The following is a 22,354-nucleotide window of genomic DNA, read 5'->3' as shown; positions in this document are numbered from 1 at the left end:
TGAAAGCTTCATAAACAAATGTTTACTGAATATTGATACAGCAAGGAAAGCTACTGTAACGCACAAACCTGTGATGGATCCGAATAAATAACTGAACACAACAAACGCTGCCCCATCAGCCATAGAAATGTACAAACACAAAACGACATTTATATTTCTACGAGACGTTTCCTCCGGGTTTTCATCACAAACAACCACTGAATTATTTACAGCAAACTTCAAAAAGGCACAATCGTCTTTACAACATTTACAGACGAAATGATTGCACGTAACGATCTCTGTGCTTCCACAGGTGATTCGCTCAAAACACAAACCCCTGAAAAGTGTTTTCAGTTTTTACAAAGTGACGAGAATTTAAAAAAAAAGAAGAAGAAGAAGAAGAGCTGCTCAGGTGGCGATGATGAGCCGGTCTTCATCGTCGCTCGACGCCTCGTTATCGTCGCCGAGCGCCGTCTGCCAGCTGCTCGCTGGCGGCGGCGCTGTGGGCTCGTTCGTCCGTGGAGCTGCTGCTGAATGCTGCTGGGGGGGCGTCCGTCGCTCCTCCTCCGGCTGCGGCGTCGGGGAGCCCAGCAGAGGACTGAGGGTGGACAGGGGGCTGAGGGACGGGATGAGGGCCGGCAGCGCGATGTTGACGATCTGCAGACCTGGGATCTGCGGTCCGCTCTGGGAGGTGGGACTGGCGGCCAGCACCTGGAGGCCGACGGCAGCGTTGAGCGTGAGGCCCTGGGGGGGCAGCAGCCCCGTGTTGGTCAGACCCATCAGGTTCAGGGTCTCCAGAGGGAAGCAGGGCAGAACGCTGCTCGTGGGCTCCTGGGCCTGCAGGCCGTCCTGCTGCGGCGGCGTGCTGGGCGGCGGCAATGGGCTCGTGTTCCGGTGGATCACGCCCATGGCTGGGATGGTGAGCTGGACGGGGCCGGCCTGGATCGGGACAAAGGTGGCGAGCCCGGCAGGAACCAGCTGGATCCCGCCGACTGGCACCATGCTGTAGGGGGAGCGGGTCGGCTGCTGGGAGTGCAGCGGCAGGTGACTGAACAGGTGCGCCTCGGCAGCAGGCGTGGCTTCCTGTGGGGGGGGCAGGTAGGAGGAGGTCTGAGTGCTGCGGTCCACTGGGGTGCTGGACTCAGGGGTCCCTGCAGGAGCAGCAGGACCTTCCTGTGGAAACAGAAACAGAGTTGGGTCAGAGGTCAGGTCAGTCCAGGAACAGGACTTCAAGGGCGGAGGGGACACAAAGGGGTCTCACCTGGACTAACTTGGAGCTCCTGTTTGACACTGGGGGGCTAAGGGGACCGTCGAAGTCCGGGTAGTCGATGGACATCTGCCTGCAGGGAGACACAGGGCTCATCATGTGGACCGACTCGGAGTCGGTGTAGGAGTCGGAGGTGGGGAGGGGGGCTGGACTGCGGCGGGACATGGGGCTCACTGCGGGGACAGAGTCTGAGGGGACAGGGTCAGGAGGCCGGGACGGGAGGAGGGACAGCGAGCTGATGGACATCTGGGCGAGCAGCGCACTCGGTGGGACGTCGGACTCCTTGGAGGAGACGTGCTGCGGACTGGCGGACACCGACGGGTTGGTGGACAGGCCGGACTCCGCCTGGCTGTCCTCCTCTTCCTCATCGTCATTCTCCTCATCATCAGGACCGTCCGAGTCGTCGCCGTCGGAGTCCTGCCGGTCCACGCTGCTGAGCTGACTGTGGTCTCCTGCAGGAGACAGATCAGGTAAGACACCGACTCATCACAATAAACGATGTCACGGTTCGTGCCGCTCGCCGCCCCCTGAGCTCCATCTTGGGCAGAGCAGGAAAAACAAACCCGGACCACAGAAACACTTTCAGGCAGCTTCTCGCTCACTTTCTAAAATTAGACGCAGCAATTTCCTCTTTTCTGAACTCGGTGCCCGCCGCCCACACGCCCTCCGAGTTAACAGAGGAAGACGTTTTTAATTAGACTGAAGCAAAACTATTGATCCCGACAGCGACAGAGCGGGAGCGCAGCGTACCTGAGTCCTCTGCGTCCTGGTCCTCCACCAGGCCCTCGGGAACCCCCATCTCCAGGCACTTCTTGCTGTGGGCCTTGGACTTCATGTGCTTGGTGAGGTTCCCTGCAGACAGAAGGACTTTACGTAAGGGTGAGTAACCGATGAAGACATTTTTAAACGAACGTGGGCCGCTGACACCGAGTTCTGTTCTGCAGCGTGGCGTGGGAAGGCGAGTTCAATAAAAGAACGGTGAATCATCCCGTCAGATTACAGCCCAACAGTTTTACATTTACTGGGTTTCTGGGTGGAGTTCTAACATCATAAATGACTGAAAGTTGTTCTGTAGGAGGGGAATCGTAATAACAGGCCTCTGATTGGACCGTTTACACATTCAGGTGTAAAATGTAAAGAAAAACAGAATGCTGTTATTTGCAAATCTCTTAAACCTTTTTTTATTCACAGTGGAACAAAGTAAACATGTTTTTATCTCACCGACCTGCTGATAATTAGTTACTAAAAGCTCCTCCAGATGTTCTATTGTGAATAAAATGTGGGTTCATGAGATCAGCCAATTATTAGAGTAACACTGATTCAGGCTCCACATCTTAAACATTAAAAACGGTTGCTGTGAGGTTTGACCTCTGACCTTTGGTCTTGAAGGAGAAGTTGCAGTGGACGCAGTGGTACGGCCGAACGTCGGAGTGCGTTCGGATGTGTTTGCGCAGCATGCTGGGCTTCTTGCAGCGGATCCCGCACTCCTCGCAGATGTACTTCCCTCGGCCCCGGCCTCGCACGTACACGTACTCCTCGTTGGATTTGAACCTGCGGGAGGAAGCAGATGAGGATAAAAACTCCACTGATGTAACGACTTCATGGCAGAACGAACTGCTGGATCTTACCCGCCATCAAATATTTTGACTCTCCGCGGCTCGGCTGAAGGCGTCGCGTCTTTGTCTGAGTCGTTGCTGGTCTGAGCTTCTGTTTGCAGTTTGCCTCTGGTTTGAGGCGATCTGGACCTCGGGGTTATCGGAAGCTGCAGGAAGAGGAAACATTGATGGATTTATGGATCTAATTTAAGAAACGAGGCAACAACGTGTTTAAAGTCTGGCAACAGTCACCTTGGGCATGACATCCTTCAGTTTGCCAGAGTAGGACAAGATGTCAGACTTGTCGCTGGTCCTGATGGCGGAGGTGTAGTGGATCTTCTTGGAGCCTTGCTTGGAGTCGAACAGAGACATGACCACCTTGGTGGGCAGACCCAGGGGGTTGGGGTTGTTGGGGCTGACTGTCCACACCGTGTACGCTGAGGTCTTCATGTCGGTCTGCGGCACATGAAGAGGCTTCCTCTTCAGCAGGAAACACCAGGTGAAGGTGGTGGTGGTCTTCAGGCTGGGGAAGGACAGGCGGTGGGTGTCTTTGGTGTTCACCACAGACACGGAGGGGGTCAGTTTGGCCTGGCTGACGTGGAAACTGGAAGGCCGGATCAGGGATTTGGTTGGGGTCCACCTCTGCTCCTCGGTTTTCTCCTGAGGCTTCAGCGTGTTGTTGGCCTCCAGACCTCCAGCTGCAGGGTTCAGGACCGGACCCGCCTTCTCCTGAAGAACTGTTCGGGTCTCTTTCTCCGGCCCAGAACCATCGGGGGACATGGGCTTCACATCGTCTGTGGCCTCCGAGTCCTTCTCCGAGTCAGTTTTGACGTCCGGCAGAGGCGGAGCCTCTGTCTCTATGGGACTGTCCGCCGGCTCCGTGGTGCAGACCTGCCTGACAAGCATGAGCTTCCGCTGCCGCGTCACCTCAGACATCTTTGAGTTGAGGTAACCGAGGGAGCGTCCATCTGTCAGACAGGCCACGCCGTGCTCGTCTTTGGCCCGTTTCTGGTGCTTCTCCATGTAAATGTCCAAACTGTTGGCCGGGGACAGCATGCGCTTACTGGAAGCAGTGGGTTCCTGATGGGGGCAGAGCGTCACCGAGGCCAGTTTCTGAGTGCAGAAAGAAGGAACCTGCTCTGCTGCATAATGAGGGCGGTCTTTCCTCACCGCCGGAGCCGGAGCCGGAGCCTCGGCCTCCACGCCGTGAGAGGACGGCAGACTGTTTTTATGCATCTGCTCATGAGTGATGAGGATCTGTGGCAGAGGAACAGCACCTGATTGGCTCTGATCGTGCTGCTGGTCACCCGACAAAACAACAGTCTGGGTCTTCATGTTGGAGGGCTGCTGATTGGCAACAAAGAGGTTCTGAATGGGGTTGGCGATTGGAATCGTTAATATTGGCAAAGCTATCTGAGCTCCCTGCGTGCAGGAGAAGGAGAACGTTTGGCTGCGTTTCAGAGGACACTGCATTTGGTATTTGGGCACAAAACCGTTTTCGTCTGACTCCCCTGGTTTGTTTTTGGCATTCTCACGAGAAACTGAGATCTGGCTGAGTGGCTGTTGAGTCTTTTGGCAAACCTGAACCCTTGTTGTCTGATGCCAGGGGTGTGGAAGACCGTGGACAGGAGGCTGCTGAGTTGGACTCCCCAGATTGATGCTCTGCACCATTTGCTCGTTCTTTAGCAGCGGCGGTTCCGCCCCGTGCGGTTTGACGGGCTGAGCTATGGGGCACCTGTTGGCGATGTAAATCTGCTGGGATCTGTTCTGAGTGAAGGAGCTGACGTTGGTGACGGGAGGTTTATCTGAAGGAACCACAGCTTTACGAACCGGCTGCTGACTCTCTGGGCCGATCTTTAAAGACATCTGCCGAACCAACGGGCCCCGCCTCCTCTCAATTAATGGCACCTGGGAGACTTGCCCGGTCTTTGGTTGACCGATGGGGGACAGAGGTCTGCTGGGAGACACGTTGCCACAGTCGAAGGACTTGCTGCGGTAATCAGAAGAAATCTCCACGGAGGGCTGCGTACAGGTGATCTGCTCCGATGCAGCGCGCCTCATCAGTCCAGGCACTCCCAGGGTGTTAAAGCTCGCTGGAAGACTCTGAGGGTCTGGGATTTTAGCAGGACCTTCTCTGGATGGACTCTCAGACCGGGATGGCTCGTCTCGGTCGAAGGAAGCTGAGATGCTGGAACAACGAGAGAGACTGCTGTCCCTGCTGAGGCTGCGGGAGAGGCTGGACTCAAAGCTGGACTCGCCAGAGGAGTGGTCCATCTGAGCCAGCCGAATCCTTTTCTTTTTGGGAGGCAGTTTCTCTGCGGGTAACTTTGACAGACTCTCGCTTCTCTGAGGCCAGCTGAACTGGTCTACAGGCTTGTCTGCTGGCTCGGCCGTCTGCGTCTCATGCTCCCTGTCCGAGTCCTCCGTGACCAGGATCTCAGGAACCTGAATGTTGCTTTGACGAACGAGACGGGACTGATGGACAGGAGTGGAGTTCGCACTGACCGTGCTGTCGCTGCTTTGCTCATTCCTTTGTTTTCCGTACTCGGCGCCGGTGGGTTGGGATATTTTTTCGTGGTACGTGTCTGTCCTGCCTGCTGGTCCATCTGTGTTGGGTGTGTTTAAGGAAGTCTTCTCTGTGCAATCAGCAGGAGACACTCTGTCAATGGAATCTGTCTCAAACGAGTTGGGTCTGCTGAGGGAGTTGGTGTGTCTGATCACAGACGTCCCGCTGCCCTGCCTCTGCAGGTCTTTCTTCACTGAGCTGCTGATCTGAGTCTCCCGTATCGGGGACAGCCTGGAATCGGCAGTGTTCATTCCTCGTGCAACAAGTTGGATCTGGGGCAGCTTTGACTGGTTGTTTTTGGGCTGGATGTCTACTAACAGAGCATGCTGAGGAAAAGTCCTGCTTGGTGGCGCGATCGGGGACTCGAAGCTGACCGAACATGGTGGAATGGTGTCCGTTGGAGACTGGTCGTCCTCGTCGCCAACACTTTTCATTTTCCTCCTTTTCCTGATTGATGACTGCTGGTCCAGGATGCCTGATCCAGATGTTGATCTTGGAATGACAGGCTGCTGTACACTGACATGAAACACCTCCTGGTCAGCTTCTTTCACAGCCACCGGCCTATTCTTAGGAGCACGCAGCTCAGAACAGTAGAACTTCTTGTGAGCTTCAAAGTTCTCCCACTTTCTGTACCGGTTCCGGCAGGTTTCACACTCGTACATGGTGCCTTTGTTTTGCTGAGGTTTCTTGTTTCTGTCTTGGCTGTGTTCAAACGATTTACTCCTCTGCACCTGCTCGGCAGCGCTGCTCGGACCATGGTGGCCCTCGTCCATGGAGCGCACCGTGGGGAGGCCGTGCCCCTCGCTCGTAGAGAAGTCCTCCACCGCCACTTGTCTGACCAGAGTGCGAGAATGTATGGCAGGGTTTGGAGTTGGCGGCGCCGATGAGAATACTTCATCATTCAAGGAGCCAATCTTCTCATCGAATGACTGACAAACCCTCAGAGGGTGGGGCATAGGAGGAACATTGAGGGGTAGAGCCGAGTGTCCGGGGGTGCTGGGCATCGAGTTGCTCCGTGTTATTGGCAGGCAGTCCATGGGGGGGTACTGAGCAGGGACAGAGAGCAGAAACACGGGCTTCGACTTGTCTGTCGGGGTAAACGGGGACTTTGGGATGTCTGAGCTCGAACTCGACCGCCTCCCCATCGGTTTGAGGTCAAACTGAAACGAGTCTTTGAATATGTACGACTTCGGGGAGTCTATACTGCCTCTCCTGGAGAGAGATGTCCTCCGTGGCTTAACGCTGTCCAGCTGCTTGTTGTCCACCACCGCCTCATTATCAGATATCAGCTTTGAAATGTGCTCTTCCAAAGAGCGGGCGCTGGCCTCCAGCGGCGGTCGCATTTGTTTCTCTGCTGGACATGTCCTTTGCTCAGCTGCTACATGCATGACTGCTGCAACCACAGGAGTGACGCTGGGAGGAATGCTCTTGACGTTATCAGCATCTACCGGCGGAGTTATCTTTACAAAGGGACTCGGGGGGCTCATGGCCTGATCAGCGCTTTCGGAGCGAGAGAAGTAGCCCGAATCTGTGCTCCCCAAACTGCGAGGACTGAGCAGACACTTGGGCTGCTGCTGCTGAGAGCAGTCTGTGGCTTGTTGCCGCTGAAGCTGAGCATGTCCACCCAGCAGAGGAGACTTGCACTGCTGGTCTTCGTCCTCACTCACAGTGTCCAGTGAGGGATTGGTGTCGTCCACCTCCTTCAGAGAGGACAGCACCATGTTGTTTTGTCTCAGGTTGGCAGTCTGGAAGTCCCGCTGCCTCTGGGCAGCAGCTTGTTCCGGCGCAGCACCTGTAACTCTTGGACTGTCTGCCCTCAGCGGTGATACGTTAACTGGATACACGACAACCTTTGGAAGAGCAGCCGGGGCTTTTGGCTCGTGGGCCCTTCGGCCCGGGGAGGACTTGACAGAGTCCGTCTCTGTGAGGGCCGTACCTGCACTTCTGTTTTCAGAGGGAGCTGCTGTGCTGCTCTGTGAGGAGTCGGGATCCAAGTCGGCGGCACTCCCTTCCTCGTCGCTGTCACCGCTGTCCTCAGCCTCTGAATGTGTACCAGCAGCCCTGTCCGATTCTTGAGACAGCGACCCCCCTCCAGACTCAGAGCGTGCGATGAGCCCCAGCTTTATGGCGTGAGCGTGGGACTTCTTGTGCTTGTACAGGTTGCTCTTGGTTTTGAAGGAGAAGCCGCAGGTGACGCAGGGATACGGCCGTTCTCCGGTGTGGGACCTGATGTGTTTGAGCAGCACGCTGGGTTTCGCACACGCCCGGCTGCAGTATTCACACACGTACTTCCCTGGCTTTTTGGCCTTTTGGTCCTTGGAGACCTGGTCAGCACCAAAGTTCATGACCGTGGTCATCTGTACCTGGTTGCTGCCCGGTGTAACCGGGACCTGAACGGTGCTGGGAATGCTGGCAGACAGGGACTGGCATGTGTGCACGACTGGTGGTTGGCTTTGGGGCAAAGTGTTGGATCCCGACGGTGCTGAAGGTCCAGCGTTAAAGTTCAGGTGCAAACTGGACTTTTCTGGATGCGAAGCAACGGGCAGGAACTGCGGCGCCGAAGATGGAGAGGTACCCTGTGTGGCCTGCATGTTTCCCTGCAGCGCCGCCGCGATGCCGATGAAATTCCCCTGTTTGTCGATGTAATACGTCTGCATGTGGGAGGGTTGGGTCTGCATGTTGATGCTGACGGCCGGGACCTCCCTGCTGGGCTGGACGCAGAGAGCTGCAGCTGGTTTACTGACGGCCGCAGCCTGAGAGGAGTGCTTCTTCTCCGTCAGCGTGCTGAAGTCCGGCTCCATGGCCTTCAGAAGGATGTCGAGAGCAGCACTGCTTTGGTAAGGGTCCCCCTCAAAGCTGCGTTCTGGGCTCTTACTCTCTTCCTCAGCTGGACCCTGAGAGTTCTCCTCATGGGGTCCAGAAGATGAATCCTCCTGCTTCAGCCCGTCAGCATCCGGAGAGCGGGAGCCCTCATTGGGGGATGCTGCGGCTGCCTGGACATGCTGAGGATCTTCCTTCGAAGGATCCTGGGAGGGACTGTTGGAGGAAGAGTCCTGCAGTTTAGTCTGCAGAGGCTTCTTCACCGGAGATTTGGGGATTTTCTTCAGCTGATTTTCTGCAACAAACTTCTTCCTCTTCAGGCCCTTTAAGCTGTCCGCGGCCCGCTGACTGCTGTCAGAAACGCCTGAGGAGACGAATCAAAACATAATTAATTTTATTCTGATAGGACTGAACAGACGTGAATAAAATTGATTCTAATTAAAGCATTTTATCTAATAATTACTGAACTCGGTGAGTTTTATTAACAGATATTAGCTGCAGTCATTACGGTCCAGTCCGAGAGCGGGAGAAGAGTGGGCCACAACTCCTCTACAACCCACAGAGTTCTGTTGGGTCAGGAGCTGGGCCCGGTTGACCTGAAACATTCACAGGATTTGATCTAAAACCAAACTTTTCTTTCTTTAAATAAACATTTTGAGTGAAGAACTGAACAGTTTGTTTTGTCTCCTGTTCCTCGCCGAGCAGCTGATCTGAGGACAGTTTCCTTCTGGCCCGCTCTGAGGAGGCGTTGTGTAATATCCGCAGCGCCTCGTCACAGTTTCCTGGCTCCTGCTGGTGTTTCCCAAGATGAGGTCAGAGTTCTCCCAGAGTAATTAGGTTAAGGAACGTCTGTTCCCTGCAGAAGTTAATCTGTCCTCACAGAGAGGCTTTCAGACCCGGGACTAAAATAACAGCCAGGAGCCGCTCCTCCTCAGGACCTGAACCTTCAGTTAATAAACGTCCGGTTCTCCTGCCGCCTCACAGACGAGGTTCAACCCGATCCATCAGTCAGCTTCACGCTTCTACTAGCAGCAGCAGCAAACATTAAACCCTGAACACGTCATGATTAAAACTTATTGTTTCTGAAAGTGAAATCAGTCCTGATAAATCATCTAAACCAGGAGAGTTTGTTCCATTATTATTAGCTTTAATTCTTCCCAGTCCCAGCTGCCCCTGAGCTTCATCCACCTGCCCTGAAGGAGCTCAGACTCCGCCACGACGAGCAGGAGGTCAAACTGCAGAGTCATGTTTCTGAAGTGCTGACAGAAATGAGACAGGTGATGAAAACTGTCCTACCTTTCTGAGAAGCTTTGGGCTCCTTCAGCTCCTTCTGAGCCTCTTCGATTTTATCTGCAACACAAAAACAGAAACGAGTCAGAGACGATGATGATGCTGCTGCAGCGGGACGAAGCTCCTCCACAACCACCTGAGGAGGGAGGGGCTGCAGCACAGGTGTGTGTGTGAACAGGTGAGGAGCCTGTTTCTGGACTCTGCTGCAAACAGAAACTGAGCCGGGTTTAAACTAAAAGTCTTCATCCGGCGTTTTGGTTGGAATAATTAATGAGGAAGAAAAAGATCCAAAACCTGAGAGACACTTCATCCAACCGTTCATCCAACTGTCTCCTGTCAGAGCAGCTCTTTGGATCCAGCTTCAGGAAAGGGACCAGATGTTTCTGACCAGCTGTCTGTTGCTGTCGACACAACCTCGGTTTGTCTCCGAGTTCAGGAGGAGTTTTCAGGAGGTTCAGATTCGTTGGAACAACCTCGGCTCAGTTTGAGCTCCAAACAGCCGTCAGCTAACATCCAGACATCTGAACTACATTATTAATGTGATGAAGACATGTAGAGCGGTCCTTAGATGAGCTTAGTTAGCTAACAGACACAATATAAGAGAAATTAAAACAAATAATCAGTGAGTAAAAATCCAGTCCTGACTTGTTTCTGTCAGCAGATTACAGCTTACAGGGACCACAGTGGGTCTAAAAACAACCAGAACAAACAAACACACACATATAACCTCTCTGATTAATAAGATCCTAACAAACTGACATTTATATGGAGAAGGATGTTGATAAACAGATCATTGAGGCCAAAAAAAAAACCAAAATAAAAAGAAATAAAATCTTCTAACGTGTTCAGACTACCAAACGGCTCTGAAGGAATGTTCTCTTAGTTCATCCATGAATCACAATCAGGCAGTTTAAAGGACCGGTCCGAACGAGGAACGACTGAAACAGGAAAAGCTCTGAAGCCCAAAGACGAAGAGCAGGACTGGATTAAGACTTTTGCACAGATCTGTTCTCTGCAGAAACAAACAGAAGCTGGACCAAGAAGTTCTGCTGTGATTCCCAGATTCCCAGCACCGTGCCAGGAAACTCTCGAGGAGGAGGTCAGTGGATTATGTCATCGTGTGTGTGTGTGTGTGTGTTACTACAGGCACACCCTCCTCCATCTGCATCACACGCCAACCATTACATAACGCCGGCCCCGCCCCTGTGCTGCAAAACAGAGGCTTCCTGCCAGCAGGGTTTGTTTACATGATGAGCAGAACCCTCCGCCACCCGTCCTTTCTGAGACTCATGACCCGCTGAGGGGAAGCCTCTGCAGGTCCGAAACACCAACAAAATAACCCCAAACAGGAAGTTTCCCCTCCCTGACCTTTGACCCTGGGAGAGGGTCTTTTCCTGATCTCCTGTAGCTTCATGTTGTTTATCTGGAGGATTTTTCAGACATTAAATCTGAGAGCGTGGGGAGGACGGCGTGTTCAGCATGTTGAATCAAAGCTGCAGCTTCCTGCTTTTAATGATGCATCGAGAGAAGAAGAGGCAGGTTTACGCCTCTGTCACCTCTGAGCATGAGACGAAGACGAGGAGGGGAGGAAGCTGCACACAGGCAGCCAGCCGGCAGCTGAAATATTGATCAGCTCGTCTCAGAGCGAGCTGCTGCCCCCGCAGGAAGCTGCGTGGGCACTCCGGAGGAGCAGCAACCAGAAACCTGCAGAGGAGCCGCCGTCAGTTTACAGAGATATCAGGGGCGGTAGCAGAGAGTCGCTGCTTTCCTCTGAAATCAGATGATTTCTTTTTTTTACTAAAGGAATAAAAACCTTGAAGCTTTTTGTTCCATCAGCGTCTCGAGAGGAAAACTTTCTCTTCATCCGTCGTTTCTGAGAACATCCTCATGAACCCGACATTGTTTCTACATTAAAAACAACCCAAAACACTGCAGTAACCACGCCGCGCCTGTAGGCGGCGCTGTAGCTGTGGCAGCTTAGGTTTACTGCTGCAGAAACAGGAAACAGGAAACACGGCGTGGAGCAACAGGAACGCCCCTAAAGTCAGAGAGAGCCCCGCCAAGCCCCGCCCTCTAAATCCAACATGGCTGACTCGTGCATGAAACGCTGCAGGATTGGTTTCTCAGTAACGTTGGCTGAATTAGCTGATAGCAGTTAGCCTGCTGACGGAGAACAACGATCAACAAACCCTGATGGTCCAGGTTGGCTCTGACCTCAACGCCACACCTGAGGGTGAAGTTTACACGCCGCCGCCGCCGCCGCCCGCAGGTTGTAGCTGAGATGAGACACAGCGGTGGCGTTTCAAAAGTACCGTCTTTGAGGCAACTAAGAGGCTGTTTCTGAGGGGACGAGCCCGAGTCCGGACCCTGAGTCCGGATCCAGCTGACACAGGGATCCCTGCAGCTGTGATCCACTCAGATTTCTGCCTAATTAAAGATAAACAGGAAGTGTGCAGATGGAAGCAGATGCTGCTTGAAGCAGACACAGAGAAAGCAGCCTGCTCTGATTATTTCAGGAGCCTCATCTGAAGAGAACTGAACGAGACCTGGATTAATTTAGGAAATGTCTGGAGATAAAAACCCAAATGTCTGAGGTGAATCACATTTCAAAATAAAACAAACAACTGGTCCAAATCTGCTCCAACTGGACTCCAGCATTAAATGACCTCTGCAGGCAGACTTTTTGGGTTAGATTTGTCCGACCTGGAGGTGTCAGTCAGAGGCGGTCTGTCACCGGGGGGGCAGGGGGGTTACAGGAAGTCTGGAGTCTCCAGCCGTTAGCGTGAAGACGGCTTCAGATCCTCTGCAGCCGATTTCAGTCGGACTTCATTTGTTTTGTTTGAAGCTGGAAGTCGTTGCCAGGCAACCATCAGATTCACCAGGAAGTAGCCTCGTCCCAATAACACACCACCAATAAAAGCAGAAACTTACAGCTTTACTTTCGCCTCCTGGAAGACGGTCCAGTTTCATCCGGTTCTGACCCGGCGGCTGCAGCTCTCAGCTCCGACATGAAGAGACTCGTCTCCTCCGCTCGCCTCCCGATGCACAAAGCTTCACGTTAAAGATCGAAGCAGAGGTGTTCTGACGGATAAAGTTCTGCTGCACGACCCGCCGGACCCAAACCAGCCCCCCGTCCTCTCAGAACCAGCTACAGAAAGCAGCAGAGAGGATCCATCCGGCTCTGAGTGACAGCACGCCGCCTGCTTCCTGTCTTTGTTCGGTCCAACACCTCAGGGAGGAAAAGTCTCAGTAGAACCGGGTCAGAACTGGGTCAGAACACACACAGAACCAAGGAGTCCGGATCAGAACGTGCAGGACAGAACATCCACTTCCTCCTCTGACAAACACGACTCCTTTTGTTTGGAAACTCTGCGTGTGTGTGTCAACACAAGTTTCCTGCCTATCAGCTGTGCCTGTGGGGGGTGGGGCTTACAGGGGAGGAGGCGGAGCCTGTGTTTTTCTCAGAATCAAGTGACGAGGAGGGGAATTCCTGTAAGGCCCAGGGTGAAGGGAGGGGGCAGGGCCCGGCTGAACAGAACCGCCCAGCGACGTCACTGAAACCAGCTCGGCACCTCCAGGGGATCCTCCCCCCTCCCCCTCCCCCCTCCTTCAGCAGGGAGGAGGAGGAGGAGGAGGAAGACGGTGGACATTAAAATCCAAACTGCTTCAGATGAAAACAACAAATAAAAACAAACAGAAGCTGTTTGTCTTCAGCATTAAAGCCGGTCTGAGGGTCATCCTGACTTCCTGAAGCTTTATTTAGACGTTTGTTTAGCATCGTTAGCATCATTAGCATGGTTAGCACGCCTGAGCACAGATAAACAAGCTTCCTGTCGGGGAACTGAAACGTACGACGACACGTCAGCCTGAAGTGAAACCATCCAACAGTTTCCTGTTCAGCTCTGATCAAACTGCAGCCGTTCATCAGTTCATCTCCTAAAACTTCATCAGTTCATCTCCTAAAACTTCATCAGTTCATCTCCTAAAACTTCATCAGTTCATCTCCTAAAACTTCATCAGTTCATCTCCTAAAACTTCATCAGTTCATCTCCTAAAACTTCATCAGTTCATCTCCTAAAACTTCATCAGTTCATCTCCTAAAACTTCATCAGTTCATCTCCTAAAACTTCATCAGTTCATCTCCTAAAACTTCATCAGTTCATCTCCTTAAACTTCATCAGTTCATCTCCTAAAACTTCATCTTTCTGCTCAGAATCTGTAAATCAGATCATCTGTTGATGATTTATTTTATTTGGTCACTGTTTAAAAAAGCGACTAAAAGAAAAGAAACATTCCTGGCTGTGGCGGCCATCTTGAATCAGGATGAGATCATCAGCCCTCAGAGCTACCACCACAACAAACAGCTCAACATCTTTTATTCATTTCTGTATTGGCCTTGGCAGCCATTTTGTGTCTTGTTGACCCAAACTACCCATCAGTCATGAAGGAACGATCACAGAGTTCAGATATTTCTAACAGATTAAACGGAGCAATGAGCCACACGTCACGGCTGAGCCGCTCGCCTCGATGTGCGTTTCGTCTCTTCGCTTCGTTAAACAGAAGGAAGAAGAAGAAGAAAGTCCGGAGCGCCATTTGGGTGGAGAAGAACGGGAGAGACGCAGCAGTACGGGTCTGCAGGAAGAAACCACCTGAGAGACGAACCGACCGCCATCAGACTGCAGCGTGGACGCTCCACGCCACGATCCCGCCATCAGACTCCACGCCACGATCCCGCCATCAGACTCCACGCCACGATCCCGCCAGTTTGCAAACTGCCAAACACGACCTCTGAACAGCTGCTGTCTGAAACCGGGCCAGAAACGGAACCGGATCAGGACCAGAAACAAACAGAACCAGAACCAGGTCCAGGATGAAACTTCACCGAGTCTCTCTGACCTTCCCCTCGTTTAGATTTTTGTTTATTTCCAGCTGCAGTCGATCATGATCACTAACAGGAAGTTGACAGACCTTGGCCTCGTCAAATTAAAAGACCTTTAGGTTTCTTCCAGCAGAACTTCAGGTGAGTCTGACCAGGTGAGGACCTGTGATGGACCCGTGTCAGACCCGTGTCGGACCTGCTGACCCGCCTGAACCAGCAGTCCTGACCAACAGCTGCGGAGGTCTGGTTGAGGATCAGTTCTTTGAAGCTGGACCTTCAGGAACTCGGTGGTTCTGCTGGTTTCTGTCACTCAGCTTCATGCTCAGGTTGGTTTTTGTTGCTGCATCTGATTCTGAAGCCGCCCACCTCCACCTCCTCTCCGCAGGAAGTAACGTTACATAACGGCGGCGAGAACAGCAATCCTTGCTGTCTTCATCCTCCTCCTCCTCCTCAGCTCTGTTTCCCTGACATCAGAATCATAAACAGATGATAATTATTTATCAGTCTGTAGGAGAGTTTTGTTTTCATCTCAGGATTTATGATCCAATCATTCATCTTTAGGAATAAACTGCAGCTCTTGTTTTAAAACAAAGAAGTTTGTTTTTCCATTCTGAGCCGTGATGCTGCAGCAGGAAGTGATGAAGCTGCAGGTGGGTCAGACTCAGACCTGAGGAAGAGGAGGAGGAGGAAGACGAGTTCTGGACCTGCAGGAGCATCAAACAGACAAGGAGCAACAAGTTCAGGAACGACGGGAGCAGAACTTCTTCCAAACCCATCAGAACCGGAGGAACCCGACGACTTCAGGCGAGGATCAGAGCCGAAGCACGAAGACGAGGCTGCCCTACCTGATGTGAGGAAGAGGAGGAGAACCGGGCTCAGACACGCTCACAGGGAAACACCTGGCATTCCCGACCCACAGCGACCGCAAACATTCCCGAGCTTCCGTCCGTCCGTCTCCTCACACAGCTGCGTCTGAGCTCTGCCTGCTTTGTCCTTCGTCACTGCAGCTCCCCTCCTCCTCCTCCTCCTCCTCCTCCTGGTGTCTAATCCTTCCTCCAACCAGGGAAAACCCTCCCTGCTCCACCGAGCAGGATGAAGGTCTAAAAACAGCTCAGCTCTTTAATTCCCACAGACCGGAGATTAGCTGCTAACCTACATGAGACCGCCGCCGCCGCGCTCATCGACCTGCAGCTCCGCTGCGTCAACAAACAAACAAGCTCAGCTGTTTGTAAACAAACAAACAAACAAACCTCTTTCTAACATAAACTCCTCCCAAATCAAGCGGCGTCGCGCCACCTGTGTTAGGGTTCCCAAATGGCGGACCGTGGTCCAGATCTGGACCCTAAATGAAGTCTTATCTGGACCCAGGTTGATCGTTAAATTAGTTTTCTGGACACAGACCTGAGGTTGTTCCTGTGTGTTTCATATTTCCCTCTTATTTATGGTAACTTGTGTTTGGCGGCCATTTTAGGTGGTGCGTTCCAGCGTGGACGGTAATTCGCCGCCCGGCGCCGTGAAAACCCGACAGGAAGTGAATCCTGTCTGTCTGTTAAACAGCATTTGTTTGTTTGTTTGTTTGGTTCTCTTAGATTAAAACTCTGAGTCTCGGCACGTTTGGCTGTTTTAGCTGCTGTTCAGCTCATGTTAGTTCTGTCTTTCGGTTCTCCCCTCCGGCTCGGTTCTCCCTCGGTTCTGGCTGCAGCACCTGCAGACCCACAGCTCTGTTTCCCTGGCAACCCCCAGATCTGGCTTCACTTGTGTTAACCATTAAGCAATGCCAGCTCTGCGTGCCCACACACACACACACACACACACACGCACGCACGTGCACGCTCACACACACACACACGTGCACGCTCTCACACACACTCTTCAGGCTTCCCAGCTGCCTCTTCCTAATTTCAGGACTTTTCCGCGAAGCTTTTTAAATCGTTTCTCTTCCAGCTGTCATCACTTTTTCCTCCAGATCATAAAAACCGGACCTTTTCCTGGAGTTCTGTTGGACCCTTCCTCCTCGGCGCTGACGCCAGCAGAACCGGATCCGACCGCCCCGCGCCGCTCCGGCGCTTACCTCCCATTTTCCAGGAAGTGGCTCCTCAGAGGAGCTCACCTGTGGAGGTGAGAGGTCCGAAAACCCTCGTTAGGTCCAATTTACCTCGACCCGTCTGAGCCCGTCACGATTCCACTGAACAGTCAGACGCACAGAGGTCAAAGGTCAGGGTTTTATCCGCCGGTTGGAGAATCAAAACACCATCCACACTGCGTCTCCAAACACTTTCGGTTTAGAACCACCCGAGGTTCTGCTCTGAGGTGTGTTACAGTTTGAGTCAGCACACAGCCAGAGGTCAAAGGTCAGGAGGGAGGCCGAGAAACTCACAACCACAAAGGAACGAAACCGAGTCACACAGGAAGTAACACAGGAAGACAGGAGCTTTGAGTTCAGCCATTTTCAGCCATGATGGCTCTGCTTTCAGCGCCGCCAAGTTTCACTAGCACGGCTGCAGTCTCCACCCCCATGAGCTCCACCCTGATCTTCACCCTGAAGGTCAGACCATGCAATGAGCTCCATCTCAGACTCTACAGGCCTCAGTCAGCAGGTCAAAGGTCAAAGGTTAAAGCCTCTTCTCTCTAAAAACAACATGGCAGCCCAGACTTCTGAAGCAGAACCGGACCAGAGGACAGATGTTTACCCAGAATGCTCTGCAGCTGTCAGCACGGTGGTGGAGGGCTGATGGTTTGGGCTGATTCTGGAGTCAGATGTGACAAACAGGACAATGATCCCAAACACAGCAGAACGGTCCAGAACCAGAACCTCAGAGAGCTGAAGCAACGCTGCAAAGAAGAGTGGGCCACAACTCCTCCACAACCAGGAACCCACTGAGTTCTGCTGACGACTCGATGCATCTGTTGTTTTGGTTCCCTTCAGGTCAGATTTAGAACCTGATCAGGTTGATCATGTTCTGATATTTGGACTTTTGTTTGTTTACTTATTGACTAAAAAGTAGGTCAATAAATTACTGGATGAAACAGCTGCCACGTGACAAACGGGTTCCCTGAAAGCAGATGTTTCCAGATGTCAGGGAGGTTCTGCTTGTTGCCCTCCGGGCCGAGATGTGAGGAAGGAACCTCCCTTCGATCAGCGGCGCGTCTGACGGACGTCACCGCTTCACGAAACACGAGAGCTCCTTCCTGTCTGCACAGATAATTACTGTCAAAACAAATTCCTGCCATAAAGTGCTGGTGTCCCCGTCCCTCCTCGTCCGTCCCCGTCCCTCCTCGTCCGTCCCCGTCCCTCCTCGTCCCTCCTCGTCCCTCCCCGTCCCTCCTCGTCCGTCCCTGAAAATGAAAGCTTCCCTGAGGTTACGGAGTTAAAAACCGACATCCCTGGACGAGTTTCAGCCCGTCTGTTGTAGTAACTGTTGCTAAAACGCGGGCCGCTCTGCCCGAGGGAGAGAAGTTCCCTTTGTGTGAGGCTGTAATTTGAGGGACGGGACGGAAACACTGGTTTGGCTGCCTGAGCGTGACACAACACGAAACTTCAGCGCCGTTAACTCTTTCTGCGCCGCTCCTTCATCTGAGAGGTTCAGATTATCTGCTGGTTTGGAGAAGTTCTCACAACTAAAGGAAGTAAATTTAATAAGCTGGTAACTCGAGGACAGAGCTTTGTTTTCCAAACCAACAGGAAGAATCAAGAAAACAAGAGTTAACTTCAGGAAAATGAGCCTAATGATGTCGATTTAACGAGATAAGCGTCCTTAAATGAACAAGATAAATAACTTCCTCTCAGCAGATTATTCAGCTCATTCCAACGATAAAAAATATATTTTTTACAGCAACAAACTCCTGATTCTTTCACTTAAACATTTCAAATTAAAAGTCAAGTTAGAGTTCTTGAAAGCAGAAAAGATTTTATAAAATAATCGGTTTAATAATCAGACAAACGGGTCTGATTCCAGACAACAATATTCATTATTATTTAGACTTTTGGTCGACACACAGCAGGTAAAGCTTCCTGAAACCAAATGCGTCGTGGGTGATGTAGTTTTAACCTTCGGTCTGAAGTTAAATCATCCAGGAAGTGAAAGACGAGCAGCTCAAACCTGATTTCTGAGCATCAGAGCGAAGGGAAACACCTCCCTCCTCCCGCTGCCGTTTATTACCCAGCATGCAGTTCTCTGCGGCGAGGAGCCCAGAGGAATGCAGTCGGCTCAGTAAACATGAAGGCACCATTGGGACGAGCAGCAGGATCCTGAACGCACCACGAGTGAAGCTGATCCTAAATAACTCACTCAGTTTACAACCAGGAGGGTTTTATAAACTTGTTTACTCCGGAGTTCTTCAGGGTTTAAAACGTGTTCCCGCTGTGACACGGCAGAATAAAGTTTTATTCCCGGGTCAGAGTCACTGAAACTAAAAGCCTGAAAGCTGAAAAGAACAGACAGGCCGTCTGCATGTTCTGCAGACCGGTTCACCGGTTCTGCTGCTTGGAGACCAGCTGGGCCACAAAGCAAACAGAAAGTCAGGAGTTCCTCACTTCCTGCGTCTCAAACCACAAACTGCGTCACCGTTTCTGCTGCCGCCGGACGGCGAGGACAGGGTCACGCTCAGGAGTTCCACGCAGAACTGAGAACGGCCCAAAGGTTCCCCAGAAACTCCTTCCTGCCAGACGCTCGTTTCCTGCTCATCCTGCAGCCCTCAGCTTTAATCAAACACAACCTGAAGGAGAGAATCACAGATCTGTAGGAAAGAAAAATCAGATCATCTTTAATCTGATGGCAGCAGCTCGTCTCTGTAAAGATGTTCCAGATGTTTCCCTCATCAGAGGTCTGCCCATTCTGTCTGTTCAACAGTCCTGGATGGGAGGCACTAATGCACCCCCATACCATCAGAGAGGCAGGCTGACCTCAGAACAGTTCTCCTCTTTGGTCCAGAGGAGACACATCTGTTCACATCTGGCTTCTTCTTTGCCTGATAGAGCTTTAAGCAGCATCTGTGGAAGTGTTCCTGAGCCGAACAGAACCAGAACCAGCCTTGACCTTTGACCTCAGAGGTTTCTGTCGATGAGCTTTATTCTGAAAGTGTTCCTCTGTTCTCAGACAGTTCCTGTCAGCCTGGAGAACCTCTGCCCATCTTTACCTCCAGATGTTAGAAAAGCTCCTCCAGATGTTTCTGACCTTCTTACAGATGTGCTGCTGCCAGCAGAATTTTCCTTAAAATGTTCAATATTTGACATGTTTCCTGCGTTCTGCTGTGGATAAAATTAATTATCTAAGTCTAGTTGTTGTTCTGACATCAGGATTGTTCTGCAGCAGATTTCAGGCTGCTTTCAGAACCCGTCGGGTTTCATCAGAACCTCAAACCGCCTCGTGACGGCTGCAGGGGTTTCTGAAGGCTTTCAGGAAAACCACCTTCTCTGCAGCAGGCCGCGATCATGTGATCAGCACTTCCTGTTTGCGGGAGAAAACTTCCTCAGAGGAGAGACCACGAACCGGGTCATAAGTGACAGATGAGGAAGCGAGCCGGGTTCTCCCCACAGAACGCGGGACGGCGAGGCTGACACCGACTCTTTCAACACTTCAGCTCCTGAAGCTGTTTCTGCTCGTCTCTGAATCATTTGTTGTTAAATGAAAACAACAAAGCATTTCCCGGCTCCACAAACAGACGCTGAGCGGATCGACGGCTGCACGTTTTCACACCCAGCACGCAGCGCCACCGACTCCCCGATCTGTGAACCGCCACCGTCTGCTGCCAGTTCACAGCGTAACACGACATCCGTCAGGCCAGGCGGCGCTCTGCGTTCACGCCGCGGGACGGCTTCAATATGCTGCCTGAGTCACACACACACACACACACACACACACACACACACACACTGTGGGGTTTCCTGCCGCACGGAAAGATCCAAACACAAAAAACAAACATCCAACATGGCCGCCGCGGTGGACCAACTGCTGAAGTTTCTCCTGAATCAGATGGTTAATAAACAGCTCAGGTTGCCACGGTAACCTGCACCTGAACGCACCACGAAGCATTCACAGACACGAGAGGAAAGTTTGTGTTTCTGAAAACAAAAACAAAAACCTAAAGTTAACGCACCGTTTCTGGTTTTAATGGCACAAAGTCTGCAGAAGCAGCCGAGTCGATCCTGTTTTAGAGAATAAGTTCTCCGTGTTTTCATTAAAATACGACAGCTGAGCTCAGATCAAACGTTTTTTCTTCCTTTTCTCGGTTCCTCCAGGAGAAACTCCGGCCCGACTTCAAACACGCTCAACCGTCGTCTGCTCAAAGGTCAGAGGTCAACCACAAACATGAAGCCACACACACGTATCTGTTCAGGTTTTCCACACAGGAAGTTTGTTTTAGGAGCCCCTGGAAGACATTTTCCTTTAAAGCTGGGCTCCAGTTTCCAGATTACAGGACTGACTGTTTTCCTCACCAAGGTCGGCCATTTTGAATTTGTTTTTGCCCGTTTGAGTTAAAGTCAGAGTTTTAATCTGCTGACATTAATTACTTCAGATTTAAAGTCAGGACAGTTTAATAATGTTCCTGTTCTGCAGTCAAAGATCTTATTTGTCTCAGGTTTGAGATCCTCAGACTTCATGTCGGACATGTTTCCTCTCGTTTCTGAACTTATTTGTAAGTTTGAGCAGAGAAACGGTTCAGAAATGACCTCATCAACACACCGTGACGTTCTCATGACTTCAGATTCAAGCGTCTCTGTGAGACCAGAACCTGTTACCGTCTGCGGCGACGACTCCGGTTTAGTTCAGGAGCCATTTTGTGTCTGAATGAGGTCAAAACATCCGTCTGAAAACGTTCAGCTACAAGAAAACCTCTGAAAGTCTGGAGAACCGCTGATCCGGACCCGTTTACAGGACTGCAGAGAAGTCTGGACTGAACTTTAGAACCGAACGGATCTGAGCGTCTCACAGCCACGTTCTTCCGCCGGGAACCGGACTCACCTTTGAGGTTCCTGGGGTGGTTCTGCTTGGTGCGTGGCATCTTTCCGCCTCGGCTCACAGCTGCATCTTGTCTGCCTCTAACCTCGCGGCGAGCCGCCTCCTGGGTGCATCTGCAGGAAACCAAACAGAGACATGAATGAGGATCTGTTCCGAGTTCATCTCTCTAACAGGTGTCCCCGAAAACCCGAATCCACAGAACCCGTCTCCTAAATCTGCTCTCCAGCTGGAGGACGGCTCGTCTGATTGATATGCGGGAGGCTGATGGAGTTCTCCTGCAGATGGCGAGCTGCGGCGCGAGGCGGCCACAAACCTTCCTGCCGAACTTCCAGCTCGTCCTCCTCTTCTGTGTGAGAAGAAAAGCCTCAGCAGATCTGGGATCAGCAGAAGCAGCTGCAGAGCCTCAGAACCTGCAGCATCACCTCCTCCCTCCTGATGCAGCAGGACCCTCTTTGTCTCCCCTCTCCGCTGTTGCATAACATTTCCTACAACTGGCTGGAGCTTCAGCTGCTGGAGGAATGACATCACCTCCACAGAAAACACACGCGCGTGCACAGGCTCACCTGCAGCAGTCTGCGGGCAGACACTCCGCCTGTTTTGGAGGGAACGCTGCGTCCTGACCAGGTGGAGCTCACACCTGCGGAGCCTGACGTTAGAACCGAGCCGAGCCGAGCCGAGCCGAGCCGAGCCGAGCCGAGCCGCCTGCGCGGGCAGAGCCGAGGCTGTTGCAACACGTGAACGCCCTGTAGGAGAGGGAGGAGTCAGGGAAAACCCCTCTCTCTGCAAACAGCCCGACCGGGACCGGATCCGACTAAAACCTCCAGCACGCACGCGCGCACAAACACCAAAACCACGGGAACGCGCGCGGGACTCACCCGCAGCTGTCCGGAGTCCAGAAGCAGAACCGGACCGAGCAGCGCGCGCGGGGCTGCACGCGGACAGGCGGCCCTCAGAGTTCTCGTGCCACCGTGGGGGGGTCAGCTCGGTTCTTCACCTTCT

The 22,354-nt window shown here is 52.3% G+C and overlaps 1 protein-coding gene across 3 annotated transcripts; it reads right to left on the bottom strand.

The window, feature by feature from the left end:
• On the bottom strand, positions 1-22,354 carry hivep1 (HIVEP zinc finger 1). 3 transcript variants are annotated; one of them, XM_017440274.3, is made up of 10 exons: positions 22,231-22,354; positions 21,919-22,098; positions 21,359-21,468; positions 9,524-9,577; positions 3,094-8,591; positions 2,875-3,008; positions 2,622-2,797; positions 1,997-2,098; positions 1,241-1,698; positions 1-1,152 (listed from the first exon to the last, which is right to left on the bottom strand). In XM_017440274.3, exons 3-10 carry the CDS (start codon positions 21,396-21,398, stop codon positions 388-390), a joined length of 7,227 nt encoding a protein of 2,408 aa, XP_017295763.1. In that variant the 5' UTR covers positions 21,399-21,468; positions 21,919-22,098; positions 22,231-22,354; the 3' UTR covers positions 1-387. The 3 variants fall into 3 exon arrangements, with proteins under 3 accessions (XP_017295763.1, XP_037831689.1, XP_024858311.1); XM_037975761.1 differs by lacking the exon at positions 21,919-22,098 and having other exon boundaries at positions 22,231-22,340; XM_025002543.2 differs by lacking the exons at positions 21,359-21,468; positions 21,919-22,098; positions 22,231-22,354 and adding an exon at positions 9,812-12,423.

Source organism: Kryptolebias marmoratus, linkage group LG5, assembly GCF_001649575.2.
Source record: "Kryptolebias marmoratus isolate JLee-2015 linkage group LG5, ASM164957v2, whole genome shotgun sequence".
Taxonomy (NCBI): Eukaryota; Metazoa; Chordata; class Actinopteri; order Cyprinodontiformes; family Rivulidae; genus Kryptolebias; species Kryptolebias marmoratus.
This window is presented reverse-complemented; position numbering and strand designations above follow the sequence as displayed.

What these genes read in the sequence shown, in the direction of transcription:
- hivep1 (XM_017440274.3), bottom strand. Translation starts at nt 21,398, where the DNA reads ATGCCACGCACCAAGCAGAACCACCCCAGGAACCTCAAAG. An exon ending in CCACCCCAGGAACCTCAAAG is followed by an intron (nt 9,578 to 21,358) that starts GTGAGTCCGGTT and finishes TTTGTGTTGCAG; the next exon opens with ATAAAATCGAAGAGGCTCAG. An exon ending in TGAAGGATGTCATGCCCAAG is followed by an intron (nt 3,009 to 3,093) that starts GTGACTGTTGCC and finishes CTCTTCCTGCAG; the next exon opens with CTTCCGATAACCCCGAGGTC.